The sequence below is a fragment of the Citrus clementina genome, unplaced genomic scaffold, assembly GCF_000493195.1.
Source record: "Citrus clementina cultivar Clemenules unplaced genomic scaffold, Citrus_clementina_v1.0 scaffold_8, whole genome shotgun sequence".
In the NCBI taxonomy this organism is placed as follows: domain Eukaryota; kingdom Viridiplantae; phylum Streptophyta; class Magnoliopsida; order Sapindales; family Rutaceae; genus Citrus; species Citrus x clementina.
Window position 1 is genome coordinate 5,886,245 of NW_006262022.1, and position 16,888 is coordinate 5,903,132.

The 16,888-nt window shown below is 30.8% G+C and overlaps 2 protein-coding genes across 5 annotated transcripts; both read left to right on the forward strand.

Annotated features, from left to right (window-relative positions):
* The first annotated feature begins 1,671 nt into the window (after positions 1-1,671).
* On the forward strand, positions 1,672-6,654 carry LOC18035345. Of its 4 annotated transcripts, XM_024179295.1 has the most exons (7): positions 1,672-1,829; positions 2,115-2,166; positions 2,474-2,541; positions 2,649-3,093; positions 4,957-5,003; positions 5,118-6,057; positions 6,213-6,654. In XM_024179295.1, exons 4-6 carry the CDS (start codon positions 2,775-2,777, stop codon positions 6,033-6,035), a joined length of 1,284 nt encoding a protein of 427 aa, XP_024035063.1. In that variant the 5' UTR covers positions 1,672-1,829; positions 2,115-2,166; positions 2,474-2,541; positions 2,649-2,774; the 3' UTR covers positions 6,036-6,057; positions 6,213-6,654. The 4 variants fall into 4 exon arrangements, with proteins under 4 accessions (XP_024035063.1, XP_024035064.1, XP_024035065.1 ...); XM_024179296.1 differs by lacking the exon at positions 2,474-2,541; XM_024179297.1 differs by lacking the exon at positions 2,115-2,166.
* Positions 6,655-8,571: 1,917 nt separating this feature from the next.
* Positions 8,572-9,949, forward strand: LOC18034129 (late embryogenesis abundant protein). Its single transcript, XM_006423312.2, has 2 exons — positions 8,572-8,955; positions 9,588-9,949. The coding sequence occupies exons 1-2, from the start codon at positions 8,572-8,574 to the stop codon at positions 9,828-9,830; spliced, it is 627 nt and encodes a 208-aa protein (XP_006423375.1). The 3' UTR covers positions 9,831-9,949.
* The last annotated feature ends 6,939 nt before the right edge of the window (positions 9,950-16,888 follow it).

Consider the following 16,888-nt stretch of genomic DNA (forward strand, 5'->3'; position numbering starts at 1 on the left):
ATTAGTCTGAATTATGGTATGGACTTAAAGGTGCCTTCCACAGTTGGGGCCTACTTAGAACCATCTTGTGGTTCAGACAAAAAAAAAATTTGTTATAGAAGGCTATTATTAGGTGTGAATTACACAAGATTTTTCCCTTTTAATTTTTTTTTTGGAACTTCAACAATCATAAAATGTAATCAAAATTAAATAATAAAATACACGATAAGTAGCAAATGATATGAACTGTTCACGAAACTGAAAATCGATCATTATATATAAATTTATTCTGTAATGTTTACAAAAAATTAAATCCTGTATATGAAGAGCTGTAGAATCTTACTAAAGTATTGTGCAACTTTTTTTTAAATTATTAATATATTTACTGATTTTGAACACGTAAATAATCGAAAACAGTCTTTTAAATTAAATTAATTTTATAACAGCTGAATAAATTCCAAATAACTGTCAGGATGATTTGGTAATATCATTTTGATGTTTTCTGGTGAGCCAAAGAATAGAATCCAAAAATAAAAAAATAATTTAACTTTTGTAAAAAAAGAATCTCTGTGAAAATTAAAAAAAAAAATTCGTGTGATGTGAAAAGCATGGAATGCGTACTGCGCACTCCGCGTAACATAGAAGAAAGAAACTGTTGTTAGCTTCCTTTTTCAACTCCTCGATGCGATGCGATGCAATGATGCTGCTCCAATTTCTCGTTCACACTTTGCACAGAAACCGCAAAGTACAACACACGCAGCACTCGAGAGACTGTTAAAGTACTACTTCATACAGCACGCTTTCCTTTCGTTTCTGATTGGGGTAATAACATCTAGATCCCTGATTTTTCTAAATCCACAATTATTAACATAGTTTTACATTTATTTCCAAAGTTAGTCCCTAACGTCAAATTCATTTAAGAATTTTGTTCATAAAATTGATGATTTAATTGTGAAAACCTTGAAAAAACTTGAAACAAATAAATCCTAAGACATAGAGGCAAATCAAAATTTTGGGAATTGAGAATTCATTAATTCAAGAATTTTTAAACCAATTTTACATTTTAATTGAAATATAATAACAGTAAACCATTTTTTTGATAATTAGTTTAGTAATGAATTTCAAAAAGTGAAATGAGTCTATTAGATCAAAATAAATTGAATTAAAATAAATTAAATGCCTGTAAAAAAATTTATAAACCGACTAGTTTGAGCTAGTCCAATTAGTTTATAGTTCATTTGTAATATAAATTTAATATCTCTTACTTTAGAAGTTTAGTTTTTTTTTGTTCAAACAATCTAATTTAAAAGACCACGTAAATTTGAATCTTAGAGGAGGTAGGGGTAAAAAGATTTTAGAAACAAAGAAAAAAAAGCTGTCGCTTTAATTTTATAAGCTGATTTCAGGAGTATAAATTCTATTGTTGAATTAATTAACCGATTTTTATTTTTTAACAATAATTTGAATGGTTGGGATGACATGAAAGAAATGAAAGTTTGTCCTTATTTGTAATACTTTAAGAATAAGGGACCTGTTGCTATTATCTCATTTTCTACGAAAAAATATGGTAGCGAGAATAAAAGCACCAATGCATTACGTGGCACAAAAGGCCACTCCATACGTCATTAACGCCGTGAAATCTAACGGCATAAAACCAGGAAAAAGGCCAAAAGTCTCCCGGAGCAACAGATTCTAACGTCGTTACCGAAACCGTCTAAAACGACCTCACTCCTTTCCCTCTCTCACACTGCAACCAAAAGAATCAAAGGTTTTTCAGTCTCTCTCTCAAATGACTCTCTCGTTCCCACTCTGAAAAACGCTCCCGTTTCCTGTCGGTTCGATCACGTCAGGTTCGATTTCTTTTTCCTGTGTCCGCATACGGCGATAGCTTTTCGCTATTTTGTTTTTGTTACTATCATCACGATATTTGTGTAGCTGATTTGTATTTCCATCATTTCCGATTTTATTTAGATTTTATTTTATTTATTTACAAATATTCTGTGTGTATTTTGACTGTAAGTGCCGTTTTCAAGGCGTGAATTACGGATCTCTTTTGACCTATGTAGCGGATTTTGAATTTAATTTTTTTTTTGTGGTTTCTAAAATTAGTTTTTTTTTTTTTTTGGATTAATCAGATTAGACTTACTCTGGAGTTCCCTTGAGAGTAGCAGATTGAATCGATACTTGGTTGGTCACTATTTTATTTCTGGAAAGTTTTTTGTTTTTGTTTTTTCTTTTTACATGTTTCTTTTTTTTTTTATAGTTATTTTTCTTGTTTTCGGTGATTGCTTGTATCAATAGTGAGCGCAAGTGGTTTACATCTTTACTGAAATCAGCTTATTTTCCCGTTGCCTTCGTAGTTGCTTTGTTCGCTCTGAGAAATTGTTTGGTTGTTCTCATGTGGAGCTGATGTTTTGAGTAACTACAACCTTAATGTTATTGTTTAGTTTGTGGTAACTATTGTCATCTGATCTACAGTTGTTTTGTTATGTAGAAGTTGGATTTATGGAGCTTTTGTTAAACTTATTGTGGCTCTGATTTTTCGTTTTTATGATAAGCTGGGTAAGGTTGAGATAATTTAACTTTGGTGTTTTCTTTGGTTGTTTGTTTTTGTGTGTGTTCAATTTCGGAATATTAAGCCACCTATGTCAATGTTTCTTTGGTTTCAGAGGAAGTACCTGTGTTTTCTTCTATGAGTTGATGGTGCATGGACTTTTTATTCAAGTTAAACTTTGGGGGATGTGAGTGAGAGTTTTAGGTTATCAGGGGGAGCTTATATCAAGTTGTGCTTGAGAATGGGGGCTGCTTGTTGTGTTGCTGCTAGAGACAAGACAATAACTAGTTCAACAAGTGCTGATATTTTGCATAGAAATATTCGGTATTCACCAACGTGGAGCTTTCGATGGGACCACCGAGGACGGGTCGCAGGTGAAGAGACTGCTGTAGCTTGGTTTCCAGATGGAATTAGTCGGAATGATCAATCAGATATTAAATATGAATCAGCATATGCATCAGAGGAAGGTAGCCCATTAGACAGTTTTCCTAGGCATACGGGGCAAAAGTCGCCTGTTTCTGAAGGAACCGCTGCTGGGAATGTCAGAACTCCTACTTCAGGTAGACCTTTAGGATGCAGCTCTTAATGTTAAGTATAATTTGTATTCTTTAAATGAATTTTGGAAGTTACAGATTTCGTCTATAATCCCAGTGTGTACTCTGTGTCCTTGTGATAACAAGATATGAATCATACATCCGTTTAGCTTATCAATACAACATATAAAAAGGCCAACTCAACAAATTCATCGACTGAAACCAACAAAACTCAGGTAGCCCCACAATCTTCTGGAATTTTTTTAGGAGAATCACTGGTCTATCCACTTATTAAAACATACTTACCTATGCAGCAATGTTGATGCTGTTCTCCTTGTAATTATGATTAGACTTCAAAGGTTATTTAAACGACAAATAACTCTGGAGTTAATGCTTTAAACCATTTTGTTACTAGTCTAAACCTCTGCTTTTTGTCAAAATGAATAGGATAGTTAGATTTTGTGGTTGGGAGGAAGCATAGATTCCAGTTAATTGTGCAGCAATTCCTATTTATCTTGACCAAGACAACACCATGTCATGGCCCCATAGTTTAAGCTTTCTGGATTTGGGAATCAATATATTATGATCAGGCACCATAGTTGTTTGGAGAGTAAATAGGGAAGTCTAGTCTATGAGTATAGTAAAATCACCATCAAGTTGAATTACTGTTGGCATTTTTAATAAATTGCTCATCTCTTTTGATTAGCTGGATGATAAAGAGAGCATTAAACCAAAAAGACTATCTAAAAGGGTATAAATTTGAAGCCAAAAGAAGAGTGAAGTTCTATTAGGAACATATGTTGTGAATGGCTGCACCATAAATCGTAATATGTAGAGATTGCACCCATTATACTTCATGTGCAAGAAAAAATGACATTGCTGATCAAACCTCTGGTAAACATGGTGGAAACTCTTTTTTGATGGTTCTTGGTTAGGTTTTCCTGATCTTATGGTTACTTTCCACTGAGAGCAATTTTCTTGCATCTAATAAGAGTAATGTATTTTTGTGTTTCCTTGGTAGCGCATGCATGATATGATTCTTAGTTGACATTTCTGTCAAAATTTCCTGTAGTCTTTAACAAACTTCGCTGGAGTAGTTTTACACTCATTTGTTTTTGAATTACATTGCATGCATCTTGAGAGCGTGCTTGAGAAATGCTGAAACTTGAATTTGTACTTTTAGGTTGTCATAAAACATTTGATTGTGGCTGATCCTGTGGTTGCGTGTTATGATGAAGTTTTATGATAAAGGTTGCAGATCTATATATCTAAAGGGTTAATTTTGGATTATCCCCTCATGAAGTGAATATCTTCAAATCACCTCCTTACTTTTGAAAACCTCAATTTACCATCCGCCCCCTTCCCCCAAAGATTTTCATCAATCCACCCCCATTTTTAAACAGGAATGGGGTAACTTGAGGTTTTCATAAGTAAGGGGGTGATCTGAAGATAGCCGATGCACGAGGGAGTTAATCCGAAATGTACCCATGTCTAAATTTATAGAGTCGCAAGAAATGATTGAGGCTTGGCTATGAAACCATTTCTGGCCCGAAATTTACCAATGTCTAAATATATTGAGTAGCAAGAAATGATTGAGGCTTGGCTATGAAACCATTTGTGGTCCTTTTATAACTTAGGGCATCATTTGATTCACATCCTTTGTCACATTGGTACTATCTTAAAACACTGAGTAATATTCTTAATTTGTCTTATACCTAAAATATCACTATATGCCCTTAAATCAGTATCAAATTTTGGGATATTGTGACTCTATTAGTTTTTCTTGGCTTTAGACTTATAATTGTTAGTAAGCTTTGTGGGCTGTTGTATCTTATTTCTTTCTTTTCTTTCTTCTTTTTCCCACTGTTTTTTAATTTTTTATAATGGCAGATCATTCTCTTTCAAGGAATATCTCTATGGATGTGAATTTGGAACAGGTAGAGCTTTTTCCTGTGAAAGGCTGTTTCCATGTCCTTATGATTATTTTACACGATCCCCCCCCCCCCCCCCTCTTAAGATGTTATAATTTTTCAATGGGAATCATGTTTTAGGTCAAGGAGTCAACAGATTCCCAAGAAGTTTCACACCCCTCTCCTGCAAAGTTATCATTATCACTGCCTTCAACTTCATCCTTGACGTCATCCCCTTTATCATCACAAAGTCACTTGTATCCCGCCAGTTCAACCACAGCAAAATGGCCTCGCCACTCTCCTGGACATCCACTTCTACGACAAGCATCTGATAGCCGGATTCCAGGATTGAAGTCAGTTAATGGATACTCAGTTAGGGAAGAAAGGCCTGTTATCCCTTCCTGGAGCAATGAATCAACTGTGGGCTCTGGTGTCGGGTCTTCAGATGGTTGGTCAATGAATGCCTTCTCTGAGCTCATGGCTACTTCTCACAAGGAAAGGTGGTCGTTTGATAGCGAGTCCTTGGGCTTTAATCATGAGAAGATTGCCAGATCCTGTAGTCGAGTCTCAGCTTCTTCTTCTGTCGATATGCAAACATGTGGAGTTTGCTCTAAGTTGTTGTCTGAGCTTTGTGTAGTTGCAGTTCTAACTTGTGGCCATCTTTATCATGCTGACTGTTTGGAAAACATAACTGCTGAAATTAATAAGTATGACCCTGCATGCCCTGTTTGTACTTTGGGGGAGAAAAAAACCCATAAGTTGTCAGAAAGAGCATTGAAATCAGAAATGGAATCGAAGGCTAGAAATAACAAGAGATGGAAGAATCGCATTGTGGATAGCAATCTTGACAGCAATTCTGTTGTGTTGGATCGCCATAAAGGCAGTTGGAATGAAGGTAAGGGTCCCAAGATGGCTTCCAGTTCCAGCCTTAAAAGTTCTTCAGGAAAGCCTTTCTTGAAGCGGCACTTTTCATTTGGATCAAAGGGGAGCAGATCCTTATCAGAAAATCATTCGACGTGGAAGAAGGGGTTCTTCTGGCCCAAATCTAGTAGGACATGAGTTGCTTCTGCACCACAAGGAGGTGATATTTTCTCCCCGATATATGATGCATTTGTCCTTCCCAAAAAGAAAAATTGTTGCACAGATAGACAAATGTACATCTTGTTCACATAACAAGGTCAAATCTGGCTATTTTTTCTCCTTGTAATTTAATTTGAAATTGTTTCATGTACGCAGATGCCAGCTTTGATCTTCTCTTCAATTTCAGTTGGATGAAGATAGCTGGATGTTTTTCAACAAGATATGCTCAAGAAGCACATCTGCATACAGGCTCAAAAAGCTTTGACAGGATTGGTTACTGGAATTACATTGTAAAGAAGAAAGAAAGAATAATATATAGAATGAAGAGATAATTATGAAAAGGTGAAAAAAGGTAAGTAGAATGAAAATGAATTGTGAGACTATCCATTCTTATTTTTGTACAGAGAAAATTTGTTTTTTGGGCTTGAAACTATACATGAATCTGTTCTACCGATTCTGTATCTGTATGGCTGCATCTGCCAAAAATCTCTCATCTTTTCTTTCTTGGTGAGGGCGTTATTTTGGGCATGGTCACTAGCAGGTACAAAACCAAATATTTTGAAATTGAAGTTTGATGTATTATTCTGTTTGATTGCAATATTTTGATTTTCAAAGAGTATTATTTAGCTCATGCATAATTTCCCAATTTTGTGAATTATTTATGAAGGATTCACTGGGGGTTCCCTCAACAATTTATAAAATTGCCTACGAGCCCAAGTTGTTAAATAAGTAATCTATGCTTCTTCAACCAACACGCTAATTCTCCCCGACAACATAAAACCGTGTGAATTTCCGTTACTGAGAATTTCTTTTGGAAGGACTTGTCTGTGTAACGCTCGTGTCTTATCTTATTTTATTTTGTTAACTCTTTGACCATCAGAAGATGGGGTGGGTAATCGGATCCTACGCAAGTAATGCAACAGGGGTAGTGGTTGTGGCGGAATTATTCCACTGTAGAGTGTTTCTAATGACAGATGATAACAATATTTAATATTTATTCTAATGTTCGTATGATCATTATCAGTGCCTTACCATAAAAATTAGAGATTATGCCGCGAGCGTATGGACCGATGCCCACTTAGTAGTCACTTCGGGGACTCACTTTTGCAGGACTCGTGGCTTTTGTTTGTTAATCCTTGTATGCAATTATCCGACGACACTAATCAATTAAATACCACTTGATGGCAATTTTGATCCGGATTTCTTCAATTGAGGATAATCTTAAGCTCCAGCCGAAAACCTTCGTGAATTGAGTTGTCACCTAAATAGTAAAGCTAGCCTACACTAGGGATGGCAATGGATTGAATCTGACCTAAGATCCACGTGATCTAAATTCAATCGGATTGTATTTGGGTCGGTTTAAAATGAATTTGGATCGGATTTGGATATTGATATGTGGATCTAAAACAGATATGGAGCATGTCTGGATCTATCTTAATATCTAAATCCATATCCATATCCACCCATCTTTTAATTTAATTTTATTTTAAAATTTTCTTAACAATTGTGCAATTATACTGATAATAAATTTTATCCATAGCATATTAGTGGTATTTACCATACATTTAAATTCTTAAAACTTAAAGGTTTGTTTTGTAAATTTAAAGGTCAGTCAGCCCTAAAGCACGTGCATGCAATATTCAAATTGCAAGCCAAGTAATACAACCTGGTAATTTATTTTATTATATTGACCAAATAATTTTTAAAGAATATAGTTATTCATATATTTAGTCAAATATGATCATAATAAAAATAATAAATGATTGAATATAAATCATATTTAATTTATATGTCATTATCTAATGTTATAGGAATGAGGGTGGGTATGTCGTGGATATTAGAATGATGAATGAGACAATAGAATATTAGATTGATCTTACTCCTACAATTACTTTTAAAGGATATTTTATTATCTTATTTGTTGTTTTGGTGTAAAAGTATAAGCTACAATATTTATTATATTTTTGAGAAAAATTATATAATTTATTTGTTATCAATACATTTTAGCCTTCAATTTTCATTCTAAAAAATTATTACTTTTTAATTGATGAGTTTTAGAATTCATGACAAATTTAGAGTAGATTTAAATTTTAATTTTTTTTCGGATTTGAAGTAGATATATATATTTATTTCTTTTTTGGATCTGGATATGGAGCGAAAAATATGAATTCATGACGGATCTGGAGCAGATACAGATCTTGATTTTTATTATGGATATGGATCTGGAGCAGAGTAGATCCAACCCATATCTGCTCCATTGCCATCCCTAACCTACACCTGTACTCATTTCTTTAGGCGTGGCGCCATCTCGTATGTCCGTTCAGGATCCAACGAGCACGTGTAAACACCAAATTACATGCAGAAACAAACACAATCTTTTTCTCGGGATCCACCGTCACTCTTTTACCTTTTAAACTCCTTTTGCCCATACTATAATCTTCAAGAGTTCAGAATATTTAGCTATCTATAAATTAAGTTAGTTCATCGAAATTTTTCTTGAGAGTTTCAAGAAATAATGGCAGATTTACGAGATGAACATGGGAACCCAATTGCGCTGACGGACGAACGCGGGAACCCAGTTCAGTTAACCGACGAATACGGCAACCCCATGCACCTTACCGGTGTTGCCACTACAAAAACCACAACTGCTACTACGACGACCCACGAACCTGCGCCTGCTGCTACTCAAGTTGATGGTGGCGGCTTAACGGGCGGACAAGGCGTGCATGCGGGAGCACCTACGGGTATCGAGACGGCGGGCGGTGCCGCGGTTGCAGCGACTGGGGCTGGTGGTGTTCATGAGCATAAAGAGTTGAAGCAGGAGCTCGAGGAGGAGCGTAAGCGTGAAGTTGAAGCTGAAGGGGAGATTCAGCGCTCCAGCAGTGCCAGCTCTAGTTCGGTGAGACATTTTAAGTTTTCGACATTTATGTGTCACAAGAAAATAAGAGTTATTATTATTATTGGTAAATTTCATAATAAAGGAATCGTTATAATATATTAAAATCTTTTTTTTTTTTAATCTTATACTTCAATAAAATTATCGAATATATAGTCTTAAATAAACAAAACTTTTTGGTAACAATTTTTGGCAACACACACATTCAAAGAAACGCTGAAGGTGGTGTTGCATGAGATACATGCAAATCAGGACAAATTTTTCTATTCCCTTTAATAGAATATAGTAACAAAATGTAAGAAAATTTTTAAAGAAATCTTTCAGTATTGAGCTCTGTTATTTATTTATTTTTTATTAGAGACTATTTTAAAAAACAACTAATAATGGGCTTTGGGTTAATGTAATATTATACAGATGGGAATGGCACAAACGCTAGATTTTATTTACGAATTGAGCTTTTCTCTTCTTTTTAATATATTTTTCAATTTGAACCATCCCCAATCCTTTGGGGGGAAAATGCAAATTCACACAAACAAATTCGAGGCTAAAAATTAGCAAACGAATGCTGTCTAAATTGATATATATTTTTTATTATTATATTTTTTCTCTCAATTACAAATTTCTATGGGTTGCAGTCCGAGGATGATGGGCAAGGTGGGAGAAGGAAGAAGAAGGGACTGCGAGAGAAGATAAAAGAGAAACTAACTCTGGGGAAGCAAAAGGACGAGCATCCGCAGACGACAGGGTTCTCCGCTGCCACCACCACCTCTACCACCACAACCGCAACGCAGCACCATGATCATGAGAAGAAGAGCATGATGGAGAAGATCAAGGAAAAGCTTCCCAGTGGCCACCACAGCAGCAGCCACAACCACTAAATAAAGCTTACTCATGCATTCATATAGGCCCTTTAAATTGTGTCAAATGTCCATGAGCTGTGAAAGAGCGAGCTTGTATCGTGCTGCGTGTGTTGTGATGTGATGTGTTGTGTTGTATGTCTCTTAATTTTTTTTTTTTCAAATTAAATTTTCGGACCTGGTTTGTTGAGCAAAGAATGAGCCCGTGGATCGCGACTGCTGTAATATTCAGTACTGGGGATGAATATGCATGGAATGTTTTATGAAATTAATTGACATTTAATTTGGCCTCTTCTTGAGTTTTGTTGTGTTTCAATTATGAGCTAATAGCAAGCCAGTGTACCCATAATTAAATGACAAAAAATTAGCAATCATTGATCGAGAACTACCTGTGACAATTGACCACGTCGATATGTGTGAGTATTTTTTTTTAATTTTTTCGCAGTACATAAGTCATCATCTTAGCTATGGTTAGGATAAACTTCTACTTGGTTTAATTTCATTTAATGAGAAGATAAAAAGAGTACATGCCAAATGATTATGAGATATTAGAATAAACTAAAATACTAAATGATTAATTTTAAATAATAAGGGATTAATTTTGAATTTTTTTGATTTAATAATTTAATTGAGTTAATATCAATTAGTAGAGCCCTTTAATTGATTTAATTTCAATTAGTAAAGTTATTTAATAAAAATTTTCAGTTATTAAGTTAATTTTTAATTTTTTTTGTTTAATTTAAAAATCTGAATAATATTAATAAAAGATTTTTTTTCAAAATATTCTTATTTAATTAATTAATTTATACCCTTATCTATTAAAGTTTAATAATTAACATTATCACCCATCTTTATAACTTGTTGTGAAAATATAGTGGTAGACTATTATTTTTTTTTTCTTTTATTTTCTCTAAATTAGTATTGTTTATTTGAAAAAAAAATTTATAAATATTTTTCATATAAAAGATCTGTAAGTGACAATAAAATTGATCACCACACGAATTTAAAATAAGGGTTGTATTTAATTGAAAATGATTTATATTATGATAATATATTATCTTATTTGTGTTCTTTAAGATATTTATCTTTTATTTAACATTTGTAATTTATAAAGATAAAAATGTAAAAATATTAGATATCAATTTTTTTTAAATTAGAAAAACTATTACAAATTAATATTTATTTTTAATAAAAATAAATAAATATATCACTGGCATTGAATTTTATTCAGAATTAAAATTAATTGAGGTCTATTTAAATTTCATATTAAAAAAACAAACACCACCTCAACGATTAACGAAGATATTAGAATAAATTAAAATAGCAGATGATTAATTAGGACAGAACAGAGCTAATGTAACAAAGCCGTGACTAAATTAAACAGACTGCAAGTAAGATGGAGATCGTAGCTAGATTATGTTTAAGTTCTGTGCAACAATTTGCTTCCAAACCCATGTCCCCCACAAAAAGCAACGAGACAAACACCGATTTCTCCACAGCAGCTGTAAATAGATAATTCTTCCAGAGACAAACACCGATTTCCCACAGCCCTCAAAGCTCCATTTAGCTTCAAAATTCTCGAAAGAGGACAACCTTGGCCGCCCCAGAAAACACCCCCTGTTAATTTGTCATGGATAAATCCTGGATCCAGTGCCAAGGTTTCAAGTGATTTTTACAGTGAGTCCCCACTGCTTCTATTAATGATACATCAGTACTTATTATATTCAAACAAGCCGCAATACAAAGACATTTTATATGGTACAAGAGTGAGGAAATAAAAAATGGCATGACGCATGGTATGCTTGACTGATTGTGGTTGTAGTTATATATATTGTTTTTTTTTTTTATTACATGAGACTAGTGCTCAAACTACAACTCATATTACATGAGACTATAATTGATATTTATAAATCAAACTATTATTGGGACCGACTTACATCAATGCTAATGGAGCTCTGTCCAGATTTTAACCCTCACTAATATTCGAGGGATGTCTACTCCTCACTCTTGGGTAAGGGAGAAGACTACATTCACTCAATTATAATTGATGAAGGAAATACTCCCACGTTACACTTGTATATATTGTTATGTGCTCGTACAAGTAGTATTTGGTGTGCTTTGAATGATTCACATGCAAGTAATAAAGTTTTACATTAAATGATGAAATTAAATAAACTTGAAAATTTTTACCTCTTATTTCTACTACAAGTGATAACTTGATAAAGTTTAAAGATTTTAAACTTCAATCGCTCGGCTAATTATAATTAATATATTTTGATAATAATGTCAATTAAACAAGATTAATCAACTAAGTTTTTCATTAAATGATGATCAATCTTTTTTTAATTAAAAATCATGACGGACACAATCAATCATTTTAATATTTGATTCTTCTTATCATCTTCAATCAAGTTAGAGAGGAAACTTTGTGGGAACTTAGGCTTGCCTTCAAATATTCTAAACCGTTAATTTTTATGTCGGTTTTATTTATAAAGGTTTTACGATTTTCCTTTTACGCTCTCATAATTTACATAATTGTTATTTTAAAAAAAGTATTTAAAGAAATTATTAACATATGTTTGCTTCCGATTGAAAAAATTAATAATAAAAGAGAAAAAAAAATATGATGATAATCAAATCAAATTCACATGACGCCGATTCAACGGTGCAAAGCACGTCGACTTGCACTTCAACACAATTAAACTCTCTCTCAAAAAAAAAAAAAAATTGAAGTTGAATATCATATTTCTAATCCGTACAGAATTCATATTGCTTTTGAAATCCATACATTAGGCCTCGTAATTATTTTCTCGTGATTATGATACGAAATAGCAATTTTTGTTTTAAGATTTTTAAAGCAATTAATAAATAATAAATGGAAATAATATAAAAAAGTAATTTATTTTCTTCAGATTTTTTTGTTCTTCAAAATCATTGGTAATCGAATAGCCACATATATATATATATATATATATATTTGTTTTTTGAAAAAAAAGAAGAGAGATAATTATACAATCCATTATTATAAATGGTGTTGCTTTCGTGGCTCACAATATATATAATAAGATGCATGCCATGCATGGCATGTAACCTTTTCGTGAGTGCTTTGCCATCTTCATGAAACATGGAAGGGATAATGAAATGCTGTACGTTTAGAAGAACTGCCTTTTGGGCCAAATAAACTTCTTCTTGTAACGATGATAGGTGGTATTGTTGGATGATGATTAAGAGATCCACTGCCCTTTTATATTCAACTAATTGCATTTTGATATTATTATTGTGACAAAAAAAATTATTTTTCTTCCAAGTTTATTTTCACATTTAATAATTTGAAATATTCTATTCGTATGATTTTTTTTTAATTACACATTTGAGTAAATCAATTTAAAATTTTATTTTCTATATAATTTTAATGATATAGGCATATATTTCCAATGCTTTTATTATGTTGGAAAAAACATTGGTAAATATTAAATACTGAAAAGACAACTTAGTTCTTGTTGAAATAAAGTGATTTTGAATAATTGATGACTCATTCAATTATGAGGCATTTTCATATGAAACCCCACGTGTTTGAATAGAATCTTTGCAAGGTCTTAGAATTCCGAGAGTGACATATATATTATTGGATTAATTTCAGAATGTATAGTGTGATTGGAACTCTAATCGTTTAGTTGGTTTGTTCAGGACATTGTTAAGTTAGAAATTGATAATGATATTGATATCAATATTAATTTGATGATTATGGGGCACCGGTGATCTCATGTTATGATTGAGGTATTGATTGCTTTTTATGAATTAATGTAAGTGAATTCATATGTGATATTTATTGTACGTGTATATGTAAATATGTACGAAAAGAATAGTTTTGCTCGTATGGATTGGCGTTTTATATTCTTGAAGTTATTTTACTGTTATAGTTTATGATAATGATGTTATGTATGAATTTTTTTTTTTCATTTACACATTCAAGTAAATCAATTTACAATTTTTTTTCTAAATAATTTTAATGATAGAGGCATATATTCTCAATGCTTTTATTATGCGGATAAAAATATTGGTAAATATTCTCTTAGTACCTTAAATTTGAGTCAGTTACCTAGCTAGTTCTTGTATTTTTAAAAATTATTCAAAATGTCCATGTCATTATTTTTATTTTTCTGTAGTTGTTTGGTTTAACTTTCTAAAGATGAAGTATATTTTTATATGGTAAAATTTAAAACTCTAATAAAATCAGACACACAACTATTGAAAAATAGAAAATAATGATCAACGAAAAAAATATATGACATTGACCTTTTGGATAATTTTTGTAAATATAGACACTAATTTTTTTTCATCGCAAAATAATTGGGGATAACAAAATATTCTGTATATAATTAAAATGAGTTCAAAAATCAATTTTTTGAAAATTGATTAATATTTTTAATTTTAATTTTAAATGAGTTCAAAAATTCAGATTCATATTTACTTACCTTTAATTTTATTTAATTTTATTTTATTTTTAAAAAAATAATGTAATTATAAATAATAATATATTTTATTCATAACATATTAGTGGCATTTACCATGTATTTAAAAATCTTGAAACTTAAAAGTTAGTTTTGTAAATTTAAATGATAATAAATTAAGTATAAAGTAAAATTAGGGCAACCGGCGTTGATTTCTTTTCAAATTGTTGGCTCAAGATGCTAGTACGATTTTTTTTTTTTTTTGTAATTGAATTCTTTATTTTATATTAACTAATCTTTTATTGTTTAATTAATTGAACTTTTATTAAATTTTTATGATCAAAATCAAATCCATGTTCATCAATACATTCCAAATGACATTCAAAATATGTGGACATGGATGACGTAAAAAGTTAACAATGTTATTCATATATTCAGTTAAATATGGTCATAATAAAAATAATAAAGTATTAAATATCAATCATATTTAACTCATATGTCATTATCAATGCATATGAGTCTTATGATTTGTTTTAGTGCAAAAGCATAAGGTACAATATTTATTAGATATTTTAGACAAAATATACAATTTAATTGTTATCAATACATTTTGTTTTTAGTTTTATTTCTAAAAAAATACCTTTCTTCTATTGTCAAGTTTTAGAATTCATGATGAATTTAAAGCAAATTTAGATTTTTTTTTTTTGGATTTAGAACATACATATATCTATATATTTTTTTTGGGATATGGATATGAGTAGTAGATTCATGACAGATTTAGAACATATACGAATCTTAATTTTTATTATAGATTTAGATTTGGAATAGAATAGATCCAACACATATCTGATCTATTGTCATCCCTAATTAAAATAATAAAAAATAAGTGTTATATATTAATTTCAATAAAGAGAAATTTGCAATCAATTTCTCTCTCTCTCTATATATATATATATAGATAGATAAATAGAACCTTTTGAGAGGGCTTTCCACATGAAACATGGGATTGAAAGTGAAATGGGCGCACTGACGTTTGAGCTAGGTAATGTTGTAAATGATAGGTGGTTGTTGGATGATGATCAAGACATGCACTGCCCCTTCATATTTAAATAATTATATTTTGGTTGTAAAAACTGTGTCACGTAAAGTAAATTATTTTCTTCATTTTTTTTTTTTTTTGAGATTCAGTATTTCCATTCGAAAAAGAGAAATTAAAAAATTGATTTGAGATTTACCCATCTCCTTCATTCTTTTTTCAAAAGATTGTCCGAATTAGGAAGATTTTTTCCTTGTAATTTAATGTAAAATCAGCTTTTATTTTATTTTATTGTAGATTTTTTTTTTGAAAAAAAAACCTCAAGTTTGGATAAAGGCTGAACCCGATCGAGACTGGACAATAGCCGGGCTTAGCCTGACCCTTCAAAATACGGACCAAACTTTTTTTAGTCTATGGTCCTTTATTTCAGGCATTAGATTGAATTAGTAGAATTTGACAAACCTAAACCAGACCCGATTGCCATCCTTACAAGTGGTCAGCCAAACAAGGTTTGTTGATGAGTGAAAATTACTCAATTAAGGTCTCGTTTGGGATTGAAGTGCTATATCTTTTGAGATATAACTGCTATAAAAAAAAAATTATAACTATCAAATAAAAGTTAATAATATGTAGTAAATAATAATTTTAATAAAATTATTAAAGTTATAATAAATTTTTCATTATATAAGTAAAAAATCATATCAACATAACTTATAAAGTACAACAACTAGTGTTTACTAAATATTTTAATACAGTAATTTTTAAATTATAATTGCCTAACCTCAATATCAAACGCACCCTAAAGTAAATGAGGCCAATATCGGGAGTTTGTAAATTTACTTGGCTACTTGCACATTGATTATAAAAAATATTGTATTATTCTTTATGGTGTGTTTACTTCTTAGAATAAGGAATGTGAATGGAGAAATGAGAATCAAAACTATGTTTACTTGATAAAATTGAATTTGGGAACGAGAATAAATTATGTGGGTCCTACATAATTTGAGAATAAAGAATGAGAATCTCATTCTCATGGGAGGTTGGGAATGAAAATATGGAAATGTGAATGAAACATAAATTTATTTTTCTATCATTCTAATTTTTTCATATTTCCTAAATTACCTTTGTTCAAATCACAAATAATTTTATTATTTTAAATGTCATTAATAATAATAATAATTATTATTATTAAATTTTATTAACTTTATTATTTTAGTTATTATTAATTTTTTTATTAATATTATCATTATTAACAATAAAAATAATGATAAAAATAATAATTAATAAAAATAATTAATTTATCATTATTAACAATATTATCAATATTATTATTGTTGTTATTATTATTTTTATTAATAATAATAACAATAATTAATAATAACTAAAATAATAAAGTTAATAAAATTTAATAATAATAATAATGTAATTTTCATTATATACATACATGTATAAATATTATTATAAAAATGATATTAATTAAAATAATAATAATAAATGTTAATAATGATAATATTAATAGTAATTCATAATAAATAAAATAATAAAGTTAATAAAATATAATAATAATAATAATAATAAATGTTAATAATGAT

Coding starts and splice junctions, on each gene's coding strand:
- LOC18034129 (XM_006423312.2), top strand. CDS start 8,572: ATGGCAGATTTACGAGATGAACATGGGAACCCAATTGCGCTGACGGAC. Junction 8,956..9,587: donor GCAGTGCCAGCTCTAGTTCG/GTGAGACATTTT, acceptor TATGGGTTGCAG/TCCGAGGATGATGGGCAAGG.
- LOC18035345 (XM_024179295.1), top strand. CDS start 2,775: ATGGGGGCTGCTTGTTGTGTTGCTGCTAGAGACAAGACAATAACTAGT. Junction 3,094..4,956: donor TGTCAGAACTCCTACTTCAG/GTAGACCTTTAG, acceptor TTATAATGGCAG/ATCATTCTCTTTCAAGGAAT. Junction 5,004..5,117: donor TGGATGTGAATTTGGAACAG/GTAGAGCTTTTT, acceptor ATCATGTTTTAG/GTCAAGGAGTCAACAGATTC.